Below are 21,091 nucleotides of genomic sequence, written 5' to 3' on the forward strand. Positions count from 1 at the left end.
ATATTAGATATAAAAAGTCTAAACACCCCAGTTAAAAAGCAGAGATTAATAAATTAGACAAAAAGGCAAGACCCATCTATATGCTACCTATCAGAAATCTTGATGGAAAACGATATATCATTCTAGCGCTAATCAAAAAATTGCTAGATTGGCTATATTAATGCTAGGCAAAGTAAATTTTAGTGCAATAAATAGCACCAGAGCTGAGTAGTTCATTACATAATTACAAAGGGGTCATTCCAGCACAAAGATTAACAAGGTTAAATGTTTATGCATCTAATAACAGAGGTACACCTAGTAACAGAGCTGCAAAATAGATGAAGCAAATATCTGTAGAACTACATGGAGAAAGACAAATCCACAATTACAGTTAGAGGGTTTAATACTCATCTCTCAATAATTGGAGAATAAGTAGAAAAAACTTCATCTACCAGATAAAGGGCTTCTATAAACAGCCTATAGACTAATCACTTTCCCCTTTTGATCAGGAAGAATACAAAGATTTTGCTCTCACTGTTACTATTAAATGCTGTACCGATGATCCTAACCAGTATACTAAGATAAGAAGAAATGAAAGGCATACAGATTTGAAAGGAAGAAGTAAAAATGTCTTTCTTCACATGTGACATGACTATATTTACAGAAAACCCTGAGGAATTTACAGAAAAATGTCTACAGCTAAGGTGGACTAATCAATGTCACAGGATAAAAGTCAATATATAAAAGTCTATTTTATTTCTCTATATTAGCAATGAAAGATTGGAAAATGAAATATAAAAAAACACCATTTATAATACTATGAAATACTTATGGATGAATTTAAGGAAATGTGTGCAAGAACTCTACTAGAAACACCAAAGGAATACCTCAGTAAATGGAAATAAGAACCATGTTCAGGAATTAGAAGACTCAATATTGTTAAAATGGCAGATTCCCCATATTGATCTCTTGATTCAACATAATCCCAATTAAAATCCCAACAGGCAGATTTACAAGATGATTCTAAAATGTATATGGAAATATTGATCAAATATTAGTGAAAATTGGGAGCAACTGGAACTGTCATGCATACTGATGCAAATATAAGATGTTATAACTAATTTAGCAGGCAGTATGGCAGTATCTCAAAAAGTCCTAGCCCGTGGCCCAGCATGGTAGCTCATGCCTGTAATCCCAGCACTTTGGGAGGCTGAGGCAGGAGGATCACTTGAGGCCAGGAGTTCAAGACGAGCCTGGCCAACATGGCGAAACACTGTCTCTACTAAAAATACAAAAATTAGCTGGGTGTGGTGGTGCACACCTGTAGTCCCAGCTACTCAGGAGGCTGAGCCACGAGAATCACTTGAACCCAGGAGGTGGAGGTTGCAGTGAGCCACAATTGCACCACTGCATTCCAGCCTGGGCAACAGTGTGAGACTATCTCAAAAAAGAAAGAAAAAGAAAAGAAAAAGAAGGTGATAATGCTACTTCTCTTTACTCAAGGAAAATGAAAACATAGATAAATGAATTTTTTTAGCAGCTTCATCATAATCAAAAAACTGGATATAATGACCAAAAGAAAAAAATTACTGATGTACTCAACACATGGATAAAGCTTAGAAATATACTCAGAAACACACACATACACACACACACACACACACAGAGATTATATACACTGATTGTATTTGTGTGAAATTTTAGTATAAGCAGAACTTTTATGAAAGAAATGAAAACAGTGGTTGCCTGGTGCAGTGATCTTTCTAGAGTAATGGAAGTGTTCTGTCATGTTGATATATGGGTTATATAGGTGCTTGCCATTCTCAAAATTACCGAATTACACTTAAAATCTGTACATTAGCAACTTCATGCAAATTATAACTCTATTTTTAAAGATTACATTATCTTTGGGAACTGTTGAAAATTTTAAATTTGAATTCATAACATAATTCACAATATTTTAATTAGCTCTAAATTACTTTGTTACAGTGATTTATTTTTATCTAGACTGTGTATTCATTTCCTCTCTGAATATAAATATTTTGATTAATGATACATAATCATTTTTAATACTTACTTGAAAGAACAATGGCTTTAAACTGAGAAGCCTTCGGCCGGATGCGGTGGCTCACGCCTGTAATCCCAGCACTTTGGGAGGCCAAGGTGGGTGGATCGCTTGAGGTCAGGAGTTCGAGACCAGCCTGGGCAACATGGTGAAATCTCGTCTCTGCTGAAAATACAAAACTTAGCCAGGCATGGTGGCACATGCCTGTAATCCCAGCTACTCGGGAGACTGAGGCAAGAGAATGGTTTGAACCTGGGTGGTGGAGGTTGCAGAGTGCCAAGATCGCACCACTGCACTCCAGCCTGGGTGACAAAGTGAGACTATGTCTCAAAAAAATAATATAAAATGAGAGGACTTGAGTTTTATTCTCAGCTCCCCTTCTTAATAACTGCATATGTTTATAGCCTTTCTAAGCCTAGAACAAAGACCTTGTGGGAAATTCATGTAAAATAGAGACTGGAAATGATGCCACTTATCTATTGTTATTAGGGTGTTAAAAGTAAAAACAAAACAAACAAAACCCGGAAACTAGGATCATAGGGTACCCATTAGATGGCTTGCGAAACTTGACATTACATTCTATCTTGGCATCTTTTTAGTCTCACCTCATTATTTTCTAACTCAGCGGTAGCATTATTAATTGTTGAGTTGTAGGCTTTCTTAAGTTGCGCATTAGATGTTGAACTATAAAACATTTCTATCCTTGCTTTAATGCAAAGGTTGGGGTTAACTTGAAATTTATTATAAGAATCTCCTAGGATAAACTAGTGCTTCAAGATAGTTTAATAATTCAAGATAAGTATAATAATAGTAAATTTGAGTTGAAGAGAAAGAGTTATTAAGTTAAATCTGGCAAATTTGGTCATATATGATGAGCAAGTTGGTCATGTATGATGAGTTAACAATCCTTGGATTGTTCGCAATCCAAGGATATATCTTCTCTAGGATTTTCTAGTGTGATTATAATCTACTTTAAGAGAGCCAACTCAAAACTAAAAAATCCTGAATACGATATGTCCTTAAAATTAATAAAGTGTCAAATCTTTGTGCTTTACATAGACATCTCTGTGAAATTTCTAAATTGGTTACAGATAGCTCTAAAAAGAATTGTTAGTCATTAGCAACATATCTATATCCACTCTTATCCAGGGGCATTTGCACGACAAACAATAGGATTTGACATTACTCTGGCACATAAACAGAGTAGGTTTTATATTTCTAGGAGGAAACGATTTGCATTTTAAAAAGCACAAATCATACATGTTATTCATCACATTTAAAAGTATATTGCCTCTCATATTTACCAGATCAGCTCAGAGTCAAATTAATTGTGAGAAATGTAACTGTGGTGATTTTTTTCTCCCCATTAAAATATTTTAAATAAAATTTTAGGTGAAAAAAAATTATGAAGCTCTCAAACAGAGACAAGATGAGGAAAGGATGGTACAGAGCTCTCCTCCAATATCTGGTGAAGACAATAAATGGGAGCGAGAAAGTCAAGAAACAACTAGAGAACTTCTGAAAGTTAAAGACAGATTAATTGAAGTAGAAAGAAATGTAAGTATTTTTTAATTTTAGTAGGAATCTTTTTTTTTAGAAATAGAGGATCACTGGAGAAATTTATCTTAGATATATTGTCTAATATTTAAACAATTGATGGCACTTAATAAGAAAATTCTGGTCATATAGTCCTTTTTCTATTTGTTCGTACCTCAGGGGCCTTTCTTTTTGCTTCTCCTGCCTGGAACATATGACTGGCTTCCCTCAGCATTTGGGTGCCATATCATATGTCCTGCAGAAGGTCTTCCCTGACTCCTTACCCCAGTGAAGTTGTTATCCCCAACTTAAACTATTCACTATTGTTCCATTGCTTTAGTTTTTTCATAGCACTTTTCACAGTGAAATTAAATTTCATATTCATTTATGAAAGCAGGTAATTTGTCTTTCTTTTTTTTTTTTTTTTTTTTTTTACCACCGTGCCTTTAATATCTAGAATAGTGCCCGGTATGTAGTAGACCCTTAACAAATATTTGCTAAATTAGTTCAATATATACTTGACAGTAAACAACAAGCAAACAAGCTGAACAACAAATAGTTACCCTTCAAAAGATGAATAAACTTAAGGAACTTACACAATAGCAAGTAAAATAGTTGTGGTGGTGTTTTTTTTAATTTAACACAAAAATAGTACCTTTAATTAAAAACTAAGCAATAAAACCAAAAAATAATCCCCACACCATTGATTTCTGCTTTCTCATTCAAAAAGAATCACTATGAACAGTTGATCTTCCTAGAAAATTTTTTTGTCATTTATCTGTATATAGAAGTATATTTCTTTTACAAATTTATACCTGCGGGATCATGCTATACAAAATTCCTATTTGCATTTTCTGTTAATATTATCTTGGAGATCTCTCAATTTTAGCAGATGTATGCGTATTTCATTTTGTTTAATGACTACCTATTATTCCATAGTGTGAATGTTACCATAATTTACTTAAATAAATCTCACATTTCTCTACAGTTAGGTTTTTTGTTTTGTTTTGTTTTGTTTTGTTTTTGAGATGGAGTCTCACTTTGTTGCCCAGGCTAGAGTGCAGTGGTGTGATCTCGGCTCACTGCCAGCTCCGCCTCCCAGGTTCACGCCATTCTCCTGCCTCAGCCCGCCACCACGCCCGCCCGGCTAATTTTTGTATTTTTAGTAGAGATAGGGTTTCACTGTGTTAGCCAGGATGGTCTTGATCTCCTGACCTCGTGATCCACCTGCCTCGGCCTCCCAAAGTGCTGGGATTACAGGTGTGAGCCACTGCGCCTGGCCCATTTAGGTTATTTTTAAACATGTTCATAGAATGCTAAATTGCTGACAGTGAAATTGCAAGGCCAAAGGATATATATGTGCGTGTGTGTGTGTGTGTGTGTGTGTGTGTTTAATTGATATTTTCTATTAGTCTTTAAAAATCCCATCAATTTTCTTTCTTTCTTTTTTTTTTTCTTTTCTGAGACAGGGTCTTACTCATCTCCCAGGCTGGAATGCAGTGGCAAGATCATAGCTCACTGAAGCCTCATCCTCCAAGGCTCAAGTGATCCTCTTGCCTCAGCCTCCCAAGTAGCTGGGAGCACAGGTGCACACCACCACACCCAGCGAATTTTTGTATTTTTTGTTGAGGTGGCGTCTTACTATGCTGCCCAGACTGGTCTCGAACTCCTGGCCTCAAGTGATCCGCTCTCCTCGGCCTCCCAAAGTGCTGGGATTGCAGGTGTGAGTCAGCACACCCAGCCTAAAAATCACATCAACTTTCAATCCCACTAAAAGAGTATACCTATCTTTCCATATTAACACTGGATAGTACCTAGTGCTTTAATTTTTGTTAAAGCAATAGGAGAAAATATTTTAATGTGTACATTTAAAATTATGAGTTAGGCATTACACATTTTTCATGTATTTGTTGGCCATTTATAAATACCTATTTTTAATCAGTGATATATATACCTATATTGCCTGGATTCATAATTACATTTTAGAAAATTGAGCTGGCATATGAAGTTCTGTAAGGTGAATCTTTTTTTTTTCTTGTAGACTTCCTTTATAAATTTCCATTGGAAAAAAATTACTTCGTTTCATATTTTAGATAATGGGGTTATAAAGACGGTCAGCCATATAATAGGCTGGTAATTTTTGTGTTTGCCAGTATTATATTTGCTAACTTCTTTCTTTTCCATTGTAAATTTTTTCCTGCTCTAAGATACCCTCTCAGCTATCTCTTCTCTTCATTATAGACTATAGGAATTTTTTTTATTCCTAGAGACACCTGGAATAATCGGTAGAGCTTGTACAATTTAGTTTCTAAAGTGCTAAACTACAATAGTATTTCACATATATATGTGAAAAATGGTTCACCTCTTTGTGCTGAGATGGTATATAAATACGTCAGTACTGTCAGTATTCCATTTTATTTTTTCTAGTATACATTTTTTCATCCTTTTTATTTGAACAAATGAACAAAAGAGAAATACAAAATCATAACGCATCTTAAAGCATTTTGTTTCCTCAGCTTCAATTTTATAGTATAATATGTGGGTCAAATCCTGACCTGCCTTTTACACAGTGACATGCAGTGTATATAACATAAAGCCAATAAAGTGAATGTTATATTTACATATAGATATGTTAAGAGTGATCTGTTGTGATTCAGTTGTTAACTTTTTATGCATACTGCAGGGTAGACCAATTATGACCTTTAGTATATTAAAGTTTTATTTCTGTTTTCTGGAGGGTTCTTTGTACTTTGCTGTTGCTGATTTTTTATGAAATTTAATTTAGAAATAATCCTGAAAAGATTAATGACAAGTATTTTAAAATATAATAATCATTGATTCGCATAGTAGTTCATTTGTTATAACATTGAAATATGGCCTTACGGAAAAACGGAAAATGTTATGTTTTGTTTGGAAATGCTCCAGGAGTCTTATAGTTGAAGTAGAGTTTTAATTAGCATTTTATATCGTGAGAAAAATAAGAAAATATCTGCGTTAGGTCTGTTGTGGACTGCAAATTTCAAACAGATGGTTAAGATTGTTCCTGTAAACCTGCTTCCCTTTGAAATATTTGTGTTTGGAAATTACTTAGTTTTGCACTATCTCTGGGACCACCACTCACTTAGGTATATATTTGCCTTTGGGTAAATTAGAAAAGATAGATCTCCATGGTTGGACACAGCCCCATTTATTCTGGTCATTCTGGGAACCTTCAAGCAGTATTAAAACCATACAACTGACAATTCCTTTCTAGTTTTTGTGTTAATAAATATATTTAGAATAGGATATTTTATTTTTAGGATATTATAGTGCAGACAAGACACAGGCACAATATTAAGGTTTTAGTATTATTGCCTTCTTTCTGATGAATGTCTGTTTACAATTTGGGATGGGGAAAATGTTTTTTTTTTTTCTCTTTTAAGATTGTTGGGGTTTTATGGATTGTACTGCTAATAAATACTCATAGTATAAAATTCAGTATATTATAGAAATATGTTTAGTATTGCTATTGTTATTAATATGTTTGGTTTCGGTTTTTGTTTTTTAAGAATGCTACACTGCAAGCAGAGAAGCAAGCGTTGAAAACTCAACTGAAGCAGCTTGAGACACAAAACAATAATTTGCAGGCTCAGATTCTTGCACTTCAGAGGCAGACAGTATCATTACAGGAACAGAATACCACTCTTCAAACACAGAATGCCAAGCTTCAGGTTGTAATATAATATTTTGGGAATATGCAACCAAACTCTTGAATTATGCTATTAAAATAAGGGAGGGTAAACATGGAAACATTGTTTCTTAGCGAATGAACTTAAAGATAAATGAAAATGTTTTTATTTAGTGCCATGCCTAAACTTTCACACATCAATTTTTTAAATGTCAAAGGCTTTAAATATTAATAAATTCAGTCAATACATCTAAATAGAGATAAATTATATTTGTGGTCTTTCTACCATTTCATTAAGTTGATTGTAATAAATTAGGTAGAAATCCTTGTTTGAGAGTATGGTTGCAGCATACTATTCCTTATTTCATTTGTATAGCTTTTTTTATCAGTTTAGTTACTGGAAAGCAGGACAACATGAGAATTTTGTCTTTAGACCTGTCCTAAGTTCAAAGGATCCATACTTAACACCGCCAGTGTCTTTCCAGACAGAACAATCAGGTGGGGGAAAGTTCAACGCTGAAACCTCTTAAAGAACAGAAACAAGTTCCCTCTCTGAATCTAAGAATTCTTCTTTCTGTAACCCTTTTCTTTGATCAGCATCAACACTTTGTTTGATAAAGAAAATATTTATTTAATTTGGACTCTTGAAAAATTTCCACAAGTAATTTTTCACTTCTATCAACTTCTATCACCAAATTCTAGAAATGATAAACTAGCACTTCAAATTCTATACATTTTCATTTGTAATATAATAAAATGGTTGCTAATCACCTTCATTTAAAATAAATTCAACCCAAAACATAAAATATATATATGTCTAATATACACACACACATATATGTATGTATGTGTGTATTATAATACTCCCAAAAATCAAAATTAAATGGTAGCGTTATTCTTTGGGAAACTAAAATCAAAATCTTCCCAGTATAATGTAAATATATCTGCTGTGATTCATTTAGAGCTTGCTTTATTTAACATTGTAATCTTGTACTTTGAAAAAAGAACGTGAACTATTTTTCTTATGTCTGATAACAATACATATTCTCATAGGTTGAAAATTCTACCCTTAATTCCCAAAGTACCTCACTTATGAACCAGAATGCACAACTCCTAATCCAGCAGTCTTCCTTAGAAAATGAAAATGAATCGGTAATCAAAGAGCGAGAAGACCTAAAATCTCTCTATGATTCTCTGATCAAAGATCATGAAAAGCTGGAACTTCTTCATGAACGTCAGGCTTCAGAGTATGAATCTCTTATCTCTAAACATGGAACTCTGAAGTCTGCCCACAAAAATCTTGAGGTGGAACATAGAGACCTTGAAGACCGGTAATTTGTTATATTTTGTTGTACTGTGAATTTAAAATGAATTTTCTTCAAGTAGTATAATAAATTTTATATGTTAAACACATCTAATGTTAGTTTATGTAGGAAATGTATATACATTTACCTGTGTTTTAAATGATAATTACTCATTTCCTTCATTTCTAAAGTTTCTTTTTTGTTAATATTATAAACCAAATGCCTTTTTTCCCCCAGTTACAATCAGTTATTAAAACAGAAAGGACAATTGGAAGATTTGGAAAAAATGCTCAAAGTAGAACAGGAAAAAATGCTGCTTGAAAATAAAAACCATGAAACGGTAGCTGCAGAATACAAGAAACTTTGTGGTGAAAATGATAGGTAATAAATACATATTATATATAACAAACATTTTATGTAGAAAGTATATACATATATATGTGTGTGTATATATATATATTTTTATTATGTATTATTTCTTACATCCAAAATACATACTGTCCCTTTGTAGTACCAAGCATAGTTTGAATTTAGAATTTTAAAAAATAGAATAGGCAGGGTGCGTGGCTCACACCTGTAATCCCAGCACTTTGGGAGGCCGAGGCAGGTAGATCACCTGAGGTCAGGAGTTCGAGACCAGCCTGACCAACATGGTGAAACCCTATCTCTACTAAAAATGCAAAAATTAGCCAGGCATGGTGGCATGCACCTGTAGCCCGAGCTACTTGGGTGGGTGAAACAGGAGAATTGCTTGAACCTGAGAGGTGGAAGTTGCAGTGAGTCGAGATCGTGCCACTGCACTCCAGCCTGGGTGACAGAGTAAGACTCCCATCTCCTAAAAAAAAAAAAAGAGAGAGAGAGAGAGAGATAGGATCTTACTCTGTTGCCCAAGCGGAAGTTCAGTAGCTCGATCATAGCTTACTGCAACCTCAAACTCCTATGCTTAAGCAATCCTCCTACCTCAGCCCCTCAGGTAGCTGAGACTGCTAGCACACACCAACACGCCTGGCTAATTTTTTAAAATTTTATTTTAATTTTTAGTTTTGGTAGAAATAGGGTCTCCTGTGATCCCCAAGGCTGCTCTCAAACTCCTGGCCTCAGGTGATCCTTCTGTTTCTACCTCCCAAAATGCTGGGATTACAAACATGGACCATCAGTAACCAGCCAGTACTTTCTTATTAATACTTGAAACTTTCAGTACCTATACTTGAACATATTTAAAGACTAAAAAATTCTTTTCCAAGTGTGGAGATGGGTGGATGGAAAAGGGAAATTAAAAATTATTTTCAAGGGAAAGGTACTCAGGATTTTTAAAAATCTGGTTTTTACAGAATAGAAACTGATTTTTGATAAGTTTAGTAACTTGTAAAACAGTCTTTTATTCTAAGTATGTCTTAATGTTATTTATGTCATTTCATATTGTATAAATTATACCAAAAGCTATTAAGATAATCTAATTATATTTCTGTGATTTCTAATTATAGGTTGAATCATACCTATAGTCAACTTTTAAAAGAGACAGAAGTTTTACAAACTGACCATAAAAATTTGAAAAGTCTTCTGAATAATTCCAAACTGGAACAAACAAGATTAGAAGCTGAATTTTCAAAGCTAAAGGAACAATACCAACAACTGGATATTACATCAACCAAGCTGAATAACCAGTGTGAGGTGAGCTTTAATAAGTTTAATCGCTGTTTCCTTCATTTAGGCACCAAGACATGCCTAAGAAATAAATGACTATATTACAATGACAATACTAGTATATATTTAGTGGTGTATATCTAAAAGAATTTGGTCAAGGATCATTGAAACCTACACGTGATTCAGAACAACTTCCCATATCATTAATTACAATCTTTTTAAAAAGTATTAGCTTAAACTTATGTCCAGATTCTTTGAAAATTGTAAAATTATTCATTTAATGAAAAAATGTTCACACCTGGCATGAAATTATAAACCAATAGAGAAATTAGTTGGAAACAACATACAATTAATTACCCAACAAAGCTCAGAAAGTAGTTCATTCTACCTATGGTTTATAAAAGTCTAAATAAATTGTAGTTAGGATGGTATACCTCTAGAATGGTAGAGTGAGGAATGCAGCAAATCAACTCCTTAAGAAACAATACAATTGGACAGAACTGTCAAAAACAACAATGTTGGGACTGTGGAACCCAACAAGGGCATATAACAAATTGAGAAGCATTTATTAAAGCAAAACTATTCAACCCTGGGAAGGAACTGTGATTGTCTGAGGCATTTTATCTTGGGGCTTCTCCCATTCCTCTTCTCCTTCCCTGGTTCCTATACCTGGTAGTTTTGACAGAGCATAGGGCAGGCTGTGAAAACCAGCAGCCTTTCTACTGGAGGAAACTGACTTGATTTGGAACAGAGCATAGCAAAGCCCCATGCCTGGGAGAGTTGTCAAAGGTCAACTCTTAGATAGCTTGAGGTTGAAATATTGGTTGGGGCAAGTAACAGACCAGTGAACTAGTCAAAAATTAAAGGATTTTCAAGAAATGAGTCAGCCTCAGTGGGTCTTCATAAGATCTCCCACATGTCACTGGTGGTCCAGAAAACTGTTCGAGAGAGACCAGAGAGGGCCCTAGCTATCTATGCATCCCTGGCTAATTCTCACAACTTGGGTCAAATGTTAATTATTGGCTGAGGGCTAAGTCATATAATGACATGATTTAGTGGAGGTGGAAAAAACTATAGTGTAAAAGGTTGAGGTAGTAGTTAACCTTGGTGGGAAGGGATAGTGGTTGGAAGATAGCACAGGTGTTTCTAGAATACAATTAATGATCTGTTTCTTGGTCCAGGTGCTGGTTTAACGTAGTGTTCACTTTGTGATAATTCATTGAGCTCTATATACACTTAAAATTTGTTCTTGGGGCCGGGCGCGGTGGCTCAAGCCTGTAATCCCAGCACTTTGGGAGGCCGAGACGGGCGGATCACTAGGTCAGGAGATCGAGACCATCCTGGCTAACACGGTGAAACCCCGTCTCTACTAAAAAATACAAAAAAATTAGCCGGGCGAGGTGGCGGGCGCCTGTTGTCCCAGCTACTCGGGAGGCTGAGGCAGGAGAATCGCTTGAACTTGGGGGACAGAGGTTGCAGTGAGCTGAGATCACGCCACTTCCCTCTAGCCTGGGCAAAAGAGCGAAACTCCATCTAACAACAACAAAAAAATTGTTCTATTTTCTTTATATATGCTTTATCTGTTGTCTATTGACACCGATAATGCTCTTTAACAATGGGAGAACCTTAGTGGTAATGGACAGTAAACACTTCTTTTTGCCTAATGAGTCTGAGTTTGCTGAGCATCTATACTAATCTACTCACTGCCAGGGGTTTGCTCCTGCATCTGTAATTAGCTGGCATGTATGCTGAGGGCTGGCTGGTCTATGGTGGCCTCACCGGGATAACCCTTCTCTGTTCCATGTGGTCTCTCCATCCTCCAGCGGGGCTCTGAGAGTGTGAGTGGAAGTCCACAGGCAACTTGAGGCCTAGGCTTGGAACTGTTACACCATCACTTCCACCACTTTCTCTTGGCCAAAAGCATTCCAAATTCAAGAAGAAGGGAAATAGATTCCACTTCTTTATGGAAAAAGTGAGAAGTCACATTGCAAGAGGGCATAGGTACAGGGAAGAAAATAAATTCATTCAAATAAATCTACCATGTATGTTATGTTTCAATTTAACAACATACAGATAAATATAGTATGATATTCACAGTTACAGATCTAGATGGTTGTTTATGATTATAGTATCATTCTCTCTGATTTTCTCTCTACCTTTTGAAATTTTTCAAAATGTTTTTTTTTGGGGGGAGGTGGGGTGGGTGGTGTAGGCAGGGCAGGTATGTGTTATTTGCTTTTGCTTTTTTAATACAGATCTCTGGGCTCTACTCGAGACCTGCCAAATTTGAATGCTCGGGCCCAGAAATCTACAAGAGATGCCAAACTTTTAGAATCACTACTTTGGGCCTTCTGAACTTCTGTTTGAACCTCTGGCCTAGCTAAGGCATATTTCCAGTTTCTACTAACTGCGTACAAAAGGCCCAATGCTGCTGGCAGCCCAACTACTAGGAATGCCAGCTGTTAATACCAACTGTTGACTAAATTACCTGATTTCCCTTGATCAAGCCACAAAAACTACACACAGACTTTTAAGGTTTCTTGAGAACAGTGGATGGATGCCGGGCACGGTGGCTCACGCCTGTAATCCCAGCACTTTGGGAGGCTGAGGTGGGTGGATCACCTGAGGTTGGGAGTTCAAGACCAGCCTGACCAACATGGAGAAACCGTATCTCTACTAAAAGTACAAAACTAGCTGGGCATTGTGGCACATGCCTGTAATCCCAGGTACTCGGGAAGGTGAGACAGAATAGCTAGAAACCGGGAGGCGGAGGTTGCAGTGAGCCGAGATCGGGCTATTGCACTCCAGCCTGGGCAACAAGAGCGAAATTCTGTCTCACAAGAAAGAAAACAGTAGATGGGGAAATTATGAGACATACTAAGTACTTAGTGTGTGCTATACACATGCTACTAGATACTTTACATATATTAATTAATCCTTGCAACAGTCTTGTTGCGTGGAGCTATCCTCATTTCATAAATCTGAGAACTAACTTGTCTAACATTTCATAGAAATAAAATATTAGATATTTGAATCTAGCTTTTGGACTGTAAGTTAAACCATTTTAAAGACAGAAAGCAGTGTCTGGGGAGTTAGATAATTTATTATATATTAGACCCAGTGTTTGTGAGAATTAATATGTGTGTGTGTGTGTGTATGTATATATACACGTGTACGTATATACGTATGTACATATGTATATATACACATGTGTACGTATATACGTATGTACATATGTGTATATATATACATACACACACATATATATCATGTAACCCAGTGCTGTAGGTATCATTGTCACTAAAATAATCATGCTCTGATAAAAGTACAATCATCTAATTGTTCAAACAGTGGAACACTTAAATCTTTGTGTAGTACTTCATATTTTTCAGTTGATTTATGTTAAATGTAAATGTTTTTTTAAAAAAAATGTTTGTGTTTAAACAGTTGCTAAGCCAACTTAAAGGAAATTTAGAAGAAGAAAATCGACATCTACTAGATCAAATTCAGACATTAATGCTACAGAACAGAACACTTTTGGAGCAGAATATGGAAAGCAAGGATCTTTTTCATGTTGAACAAAGACAGTACATGTAGGTACCAAATAATTTTGCACTCTGAAATATGTTACTCATGATTTTATCATTGCCATACCCAGTGGCAGAGAAAATTCATGCTAATTTTTATTGATTTTCAACATTATTATTTCAACAAATATTTTTGAGTGCTTAAATTCCAGGCACTCTCCTAATAATCAGAAATACTCTCATGAAAACACATGAATCTTGCTCTTAAGAAATTAGTAATATAAAGTGAGAAATACAAATAAACATTTAAATACAGTAATTCTATAATGGAAGTATATGTAGGAGGCCATAGAAACAGCACATATAGGGGCAGGAGTATCTTAGTCTGGGAGAGGCAAGGTGAACTTTCCAAAGATGAGACTTGAGCAGAGACTTATGGATTCAATAGGAGTTTGCTTGAGGAGGCATACCAGCCCAGGAGAGCTGCAATACAAAGTCATGGAGGTGTGATGAAAGTATGTTGTGGTGTGGTATAGGACCTAAAAATTAATTGTTCTTTCTGGAGCAAAACTGAGGAAAGGAGTGGTGCAATAGAGAAGTGGCTAAACAGTCAGGACCCAGTTTACAAAGGTTGTTCTATGCCATACAAAGGAGTTGAGATCAGGCTGCAAGACGTGTGAAAGAGAATTGGCAAGGCTTAATTATTGGTAAATTGTGTCTCCAGAGAATTAAACAATCTATTAACACTCAGATTTGGGCCTGTGCGGCCCAGTGGGTAGTCTTTGTATTACTACACGATGATTCATCTTTACTCAATAGATCTCTTTGCCCCACAAATGAGAAGCACCACAGTATAATAGAAATAGCACAGATGTTGAAATCAGACAGCTTCTAATTCATGTCCCAATTCATCCACTCACTAGCTATGTGACCATAGACAAGTCACTTCATTTCTTTGATCATTAGTTTCTTCTCTAAAATAGAGATGACACTTACTTTCCAGATTATTCAAGGAGTACATGAAGTAGTATGTCTGTGCCTTTCAGACTTGATGTACATAAATAGCCAGGGCACATGTGAAACCAGGATACATCATACATTTTTCTGAAGCACCAGTCTTACCAAAAAATTTCAGGCAGGGAACATTATTTCTTTATTAATACACAGGTGTATCATGGAACAAAGGCAGAAATTGTGTAAACTTTCAAAGTAAATGTAAAACCTCAAAGAAATTTCACATTTGTGGCTGGACACCTTGGGCTCCACCTTTAGTCCTTTTAGTCCTTTCTGGGGTATATATTCCTTTACTTGCTTTCAAAAGAAGCCTTGTTTTAGGTTAAGAAGCTTTGAGTATATATAAAACTTTTGACATTTGAGTCTCCTGTCCCTTAAGCAGAGGCATTATCCAAAGCTTTGTTGTCTTAACTATTCTGACCGTTGGTGACTAATACATTTCCAGGTGAAAGTGCTTGTGTCTAAATAGTTGACTTCCAAAGATTTTTATCTATTATGACTTACTGAATTTAAATTACAAATATCCATCTTGCATGTCAGACATTTCTAGCTAAATGCCTCTGTCATATGGTCCTAGCAGGATGGCAGTGTAGTACTGAGATTTTGGAGGTTCTTAATGATATTTCAACCAGTAAAAGGAAAAACCAACTGGGAACTATGGCCTTGTTTACAACTTTTCAAATGTCAACTCTTCTGCGGGCCTCAGATCCAAGCAGTTGGTGAATAATAAATGTAGGCTGTGTGCTGTTTGTGCCGTGGTATAACTGTTGGCAATATCTGTTCACAAGGCATCTTCTACAGAATCTCTCGAGTTAGTTCCTCCTAGTCTCCACCACTGTAATTCAGCCTTCCCTCTCAAATAGACTACCCCATTAGCTTCCTGAATGTTTTCTTATCTCCAATCCTTTTTTTTTTTTTTTCCGGTCTTGCTCTGTCAGCCAGGCTAGAGTGCAGTAGCGCAATCTCAGCTCACTGCAAACTCCCCCTCCCGAGTTCAGGCGATTCTCCTGCCTCAGCCTCCCGAGTAGCTGGGACTACAGGCAAACGCTGCTGCACACTGCTAATTTTTGTATTTTTTGTAAAAACAAGGTTTTGCCACATTGGCCAGGCTGGTCTCAAACTCCTGAGCTCAAGTGATCCACCTGCCTCCACCTCCCAAAGCACTGGAATTATAGGCCTGAGCCACTGCGCCCTGCCTTATCTCCAATCTTTCTGATATATCCTATTCCATCATTGGGTTAAAGTACTTTAAACAAAGATTTCTTACCACTTTGTAATGAAACTTGGAATACTTCTGATTTCCTACTGAGCAGAATCTAAAACCAAAACTCTCCCTCACTACTTCGTCTCAGCCTATAATGTTCAAGCTAAACATAACTTAGCATTTTTTTAACTTCCTACACTACACCAACATATAATTTAGCATTCTTATCTTTCCTTTTCAGCCTATCTAATAATGGCCTTTTTCTTCATGGGGATTTATTTCATGATCTAAGATGGATATATTTACCTTCCTGTTGTACTTGCACAGTATTTTATTTTGGTACTGCTACTTCCTTGGATTATATAGTCATTTTATATATATATATTTGTGTGTGTGTGTGTGTGTATATATATGTATGCATACAAACGATATTATATGTTATATTTATGGATATATCTTCTTTCTCCTATATTATAAACAAAGCTATTTATTATTCATCTTCATATATACCTCATTGCCTTCCTCATTGTAAATGATCACTAATGTTTCTTAAGTAAATAGTATTCTTTAGCATTGTGGGGTTTTCTTAGAGACATTATTTTGGTGATCTTTGATGTTTATATAGTAAATACTACTGAGAATATAAAAATGAGACTAGGATGTGATGACTCATGCATTGCTGGAGTCAGGAAATGATTCTCTACAAGTAAATCAAGCCTAAGTAATTCTGCCGAAAAGAAAAAAATCTATTTGCATGAACATGTGTTTGCAGGATTAGTCATTATATCTATAATTATAAGCAAACTATCCAAATATTTTTATTTTTTGCTAGTATAAATTGTAATAGATCACCTTTCTTCCAAAAAGGAAAAAAGAAGTTGTAAATTTTTTAAAAAGGAGAAACATGGAAAAATTCCCATTGTTAACTACCTGATAAAATCTTAGTTGCCAACCATAGTATCTGTTTTTTTTTTATGTTTTGGGGAGAAGTTAGATCACAGTCACAAAATAATTTAATATTCATAGCTTTACAAAATATGATGCCTGTCCTAAAAGGTAATTTTTATTTTTATAGTGATAAGTTAAATGAATTAAGACGTCAGAAGGAGAAATTAGAAGAGAAAATTATGGATCAATACAAATTTTATGACCCATCTCCTCCTAGAAGGTACCATTAACCAAATTTTATGAATTCTTGTTTTGAAAAAAAACTGTACGTTATTTCTAATATTGTGATGACTTCTAATTTTGTGAAGGATTTGTATGTTGAATTTTAAACTGATAACAATTTTTAAAATTCTGTTAGGAGAGGCAACTGGATTACTCTAAAAATGAGAAAATTGATAAAGTCTAAGAAAGATATTAATCGGGAACGCCAGAAATCTCTAACATTAACACCTACCCGCTCAGACTCCAGTGAAGGATTTCTTCAGCTCCCTCATCAAGACAGTCAAGATAGTTCTTCAGTAGGTTCAAACTCTTTAGAAGATGGCCAGACCTTGGGGACCAAGAAAAGCAGCAGTGAGTGCTTAAACTCTTTAAACATGGTATTGATTTAGAATCCTTTCTAAAGATTTTTTAATCTTTAGATTTAGTTTTTTAAAACTTCAATAGTCCTTTGGGGGAATAGTCGGATGAGTGGCATTTATTTTTAATTTCATATTATAAAATTAATTGTGTACTGCATTATTATACAGCCACACAATTTTCTGAGGTAAATCATACACAGATATACTATCATTTGGCCAGAGGGGTAAAATATTGCAGAAAGAAAGTTGAAATAAGAGCTGGAATACCTCTGCCACTTGCTATTTCTGTTAATATGGGCAAGCCTTTTACCTTTGCTTCATACTTCACAGAACAGTTGCAAGGAGCAAGTGAGAAATATGAGATGTCATTTTCATAATTATGTATAACTTAATCAGAATAATAAGGCATTTTATAATGAAGTTTCTGCTCATATACTTTGATGGTGTCACATTGGAACACAGTTACATTTGGGGAAGCAAAGAAAAATAGGTATGAATTTGAAGGGGTGTTACTCAATGATTTAGAAATTACAGGTTAAGAAAATTATTGAAGGATTGCTTGGTAAGGGATCTACTAAAATAGAGAGGTGCTGGCGGGCACGGTGGCTCACACCTGTAATCCCAGCACTTTGGGGGGCTAAGGTGGGTGGATCACCTGAGGTCGGGAGTTCGAGACCAGCCTAACCAACATGGAGAAACCCCATCTCTACTAAAAATACAAAATTAGCCAGGCGTGGTGGCTTATGCCTGTAATCCCAGCTACTTGGGAGGCTGAGGCCGAGATTGCACCATTGCACTCCAGCCTGGGCAACAAGAGCGAAACTCCGTCTCAAAAACAAAATAAAAAAAGGAAAGAAAGTACAAAATTAGCCTGGTGTGGTGTTCTGCACCTATAATCCCAGCTACTCAGGAGGTTGAAGCAGGAGAATCACTTGAACCTGGGAGGCGAAGGTTGCAGTGGGTCAAGATTGCACACTGCACTCCAGCCTGGGTGACAGAGCAAGACTCCATCTCAAAATAAAAATAGAGACGTGGGGGCCAGTCACAGTGGCTCACGCACGTAATCCCAGCACTTTGGGAGGCCAACGCAGGAGGATCACATGAGGCCAGGAGTTCAAGACCAGCCTGGGCAACATAGTGAGACACTGTCTCTATTATTTAAAAAAATTAGGCCGGGCCCAGTGGCTCATACCTGTTAATCCCAGCACTTTGGGTGGCCGAGGTGGGCGGATCACCTGAGGTCAGAATTGGAGACCAGCCTGACCAACATGGAGAAACCTGTCTCTACTAAAAATGCAAAATTAGTCGGGCGTGGTGGCGCATGCCTGTAATCCCAGCTACTCGGGAGGCTGAGTTAGGAGAATCGTTTGAACCCGGGAGGCGGAGACTGAGGCTGAGATTGTGCCATTGCATTCCAGCCTGGGCAACAAGAGTGAAACTCTGTCTCAAAAAAAAAAAAAAATAGTTGAAGAGATAAACATTTGTATATAAACTTGTGATGTAATTTTTTATTACAAATGTAGGCCGGGCGCGGTGGCTCAAGCCTGTAATCCCAGCACTTTGGGAGGCCGAGACGGGCGGATCACGAGGTCAGGAGATCGAGACCATCCCAACATGGGCTAACATGGTGAAACCCCGTCTCCACTAAAAAATACAAAAAACTAGCCGGGCGAGGTGGCGGGCGCCTGTAGTCCCAGCTACTCGGGAGGCTGAGGCAGGAGAATGGCGTGAACCCGGGAGGCGGAGCTTGCGATGAGCTGAGATCCGGCCACTGCACTCCAGCCTGGGCGACAGAGCGAGACTCCGTCTCAAAAAAAAAAAAAAACGAAAAACAAACAAACAAAAAACAAATGTAGAAGTACCACATTATAATATGCGCTATACAATTATAACCTTTTAATTTCATTACTAGTATGCTTAAACAGTAAAAGCAAAGTAAAAGCTTTGGAAGTATATTCCAAGAAAATGAGAAAATTTATTTAAAGATGTCTTAAGAAGTTGACTACTATCAAAGTTCTTACAAAATATGTGAACAGGATACTTTTAATCCTCTCACACTATCGCCAATGTCACTAATTGAACACACACACACACACACACTCACACACTCACACTCCATTCTTTTGAAATAGCAGGTAAATGCAACTGCTGCTTCTCCCAGAGGTAGACTCTCCAAATGGGCAGTTCTCAAAACACTGAAAAAACTATTCACAGTGTTTTGGCCTCAGGTGAATTATCTCTGAAAACATAGTATTTTAGGGTATAGGATATTAGGCATTAATTATGGGCTATAGGACGGGCGCAATGACTCACGCCTGTAATCCCAGCACTTTGGGAGGCTGAGGCAGGTAGATCACTTGAGGTCAGGAGTTGAGGACCAGTCTGGCGAACATGGTGACAACCTCATCTCTTCTAAAAATCCAAAATTAGTCTGGCATGGTGGCGTGCACCAGCTACTCAGGAGGCTGAAGCAGGAGAATCGCTTGAACCTGGGAGGTGAAGATTGCAGTAAGCCAATATTGCACCACCGCACTCCAGCCTGAGTGACAGAGCGAGACTTCCTCTCAAAAAATAAAATAAAATTATGGGATGTATTTCAGAATGCAAGTATAGCAGTCTAAAAAGTAGAATCCATAGGTAAGCAACAGAAAAAGTCATACACGTACATTTGTGTGTATGTGTATCTATATATAAACACACACACGTATATATATGTACATATATGTGTATGTATATATACATATGTGTATGAGTGTATATATATACACACATATATGTCTCAAGAAAGCAGTTTTATAATTCTATATCCCCACATAAAATTATGGTTACCCTGGGTCTTTTGCTGTCTGGTTTTGTCCACCAAGTAAATCTACATAAATCCTCCAAGTAATCACTGTTTTAGAGAGATCAAGTTTTCTTTAAAAGGTGGCAGATAAGTTAATTTTATCTGTTATTTTTGGATATAAAATATCTGACATCTTACTTAATAAGAAATGGGGCAGGGCGTGATGGCTCATGCCTGTAATTCCAGCACTTTGGGAGGTTGAGGCGGGCAGATTACGAGGTCAAGAGATCGAGACCATCCTGGCCAACATGGTAAAACCCCACCTCTACTAAAAATACAAAAATTAGCTAGGCATTGTGGTGTGCTCCTGTAGTCCCAGCTACTCAGGAGGCTGAGGCAAAAGAATCGCTTGAACCCAGGAGGTGGAGGTTGCAGTGAGCCAAGATTGTGCCACTGCACCCCCAACCCTGTGCCACTGCACTCCAGCCTGCACGACAGGAGCGAGACTCCATCTCAAAAAAAAAAGAAATGGTAATAGGTATACTTATTTTTTTTTTAAGGAAGATTTTTTTTAAGAGATGGGGTCTTACTCTGTTGCGCAAGGTGGAGTGCAGTGGTGTAATGATAGCTCACCGCAGTCTTGAACTTCTGGATTCAAGGGATCCTCTTGCTTCAGCATCATCCTCCCAAATAGCTGGGACTACAGGAAAACAGCACTGCACTGGCAATTGTTGTTTTATTTAATTGTTTTTTAGAGACAGGGTCTCACTTATTATGCCCAGACTGGTCTCAAACTCCTGGCCTCAAGCGAACCTCCAGCCTTGGTCTCCCAAAGTG

At 36.8% G+C, this 21,091-nt stretch overlaps 1 protein-coding gene across 17 annotated transcripts in view; it reads left to right on the top strand.

Moving 5' to 3' along the window:
- Positions 1 to 21,091, top strand: part of CCDC88A (coiled-coil domain containing 88A) — a 130,421-nt gene that overhangs the window by 91,658 nt on the left and 17,672 nt on the right. For all 17 annotated transcript variants that reach the window (XM_015112381.3, XM_015112382.3, XM_015112389.3 and 14 more), the window contains exons 18-25: positions 3,437 to 3,601; positions 7,129 to 7,290; positions 8,301 to 8,578; positions 8,789 to 8,932; positions 10,036 to 10,222; positions 13,643 to 13,788; positions 17,016 to 17,108; positions 17,247 to 17,461. In XM_015112381.3, the coding sequence (XP_014967867.1) occupies positions 3,437 to 3,601; positions 7,129 to 7,290; positions 8,301 to 8,578; positions 8,789 to 8,932; positions 10,036 to 10,222; positions 13,643 to 13,788; positions 17,016 to 17,108; positions 17,247 to 17,461 (1,390 nt within the window). The remainder of the gene's footprint in view (positions 1 to 3,436; positions 3,602 to 7,128; positions 7,291 to 8,300; positions 8,579 to 8,788; positions 8,933 to 10,035; positions 10,223 to 13,642; positions 13,789 to 17,015; positions 17,109 to 17,246; positions 17,462 to 21,091) is intronic.

The sequence above is a fragment of the Macaca mulatta genome, chromosome 13 (assembly GCF_049350105.2).
Source record: "Macaca mulatta isolate MMU2019108-1 chromosome 13, T2T-MMU8v2.0, whole genome shotgun sequence".
Lineage (NCBI taxonomy): Eukaryota > Metazoa > Chordata > Mammalia > Primates > Cercopithecidae > Macaca > Macaca mulatta.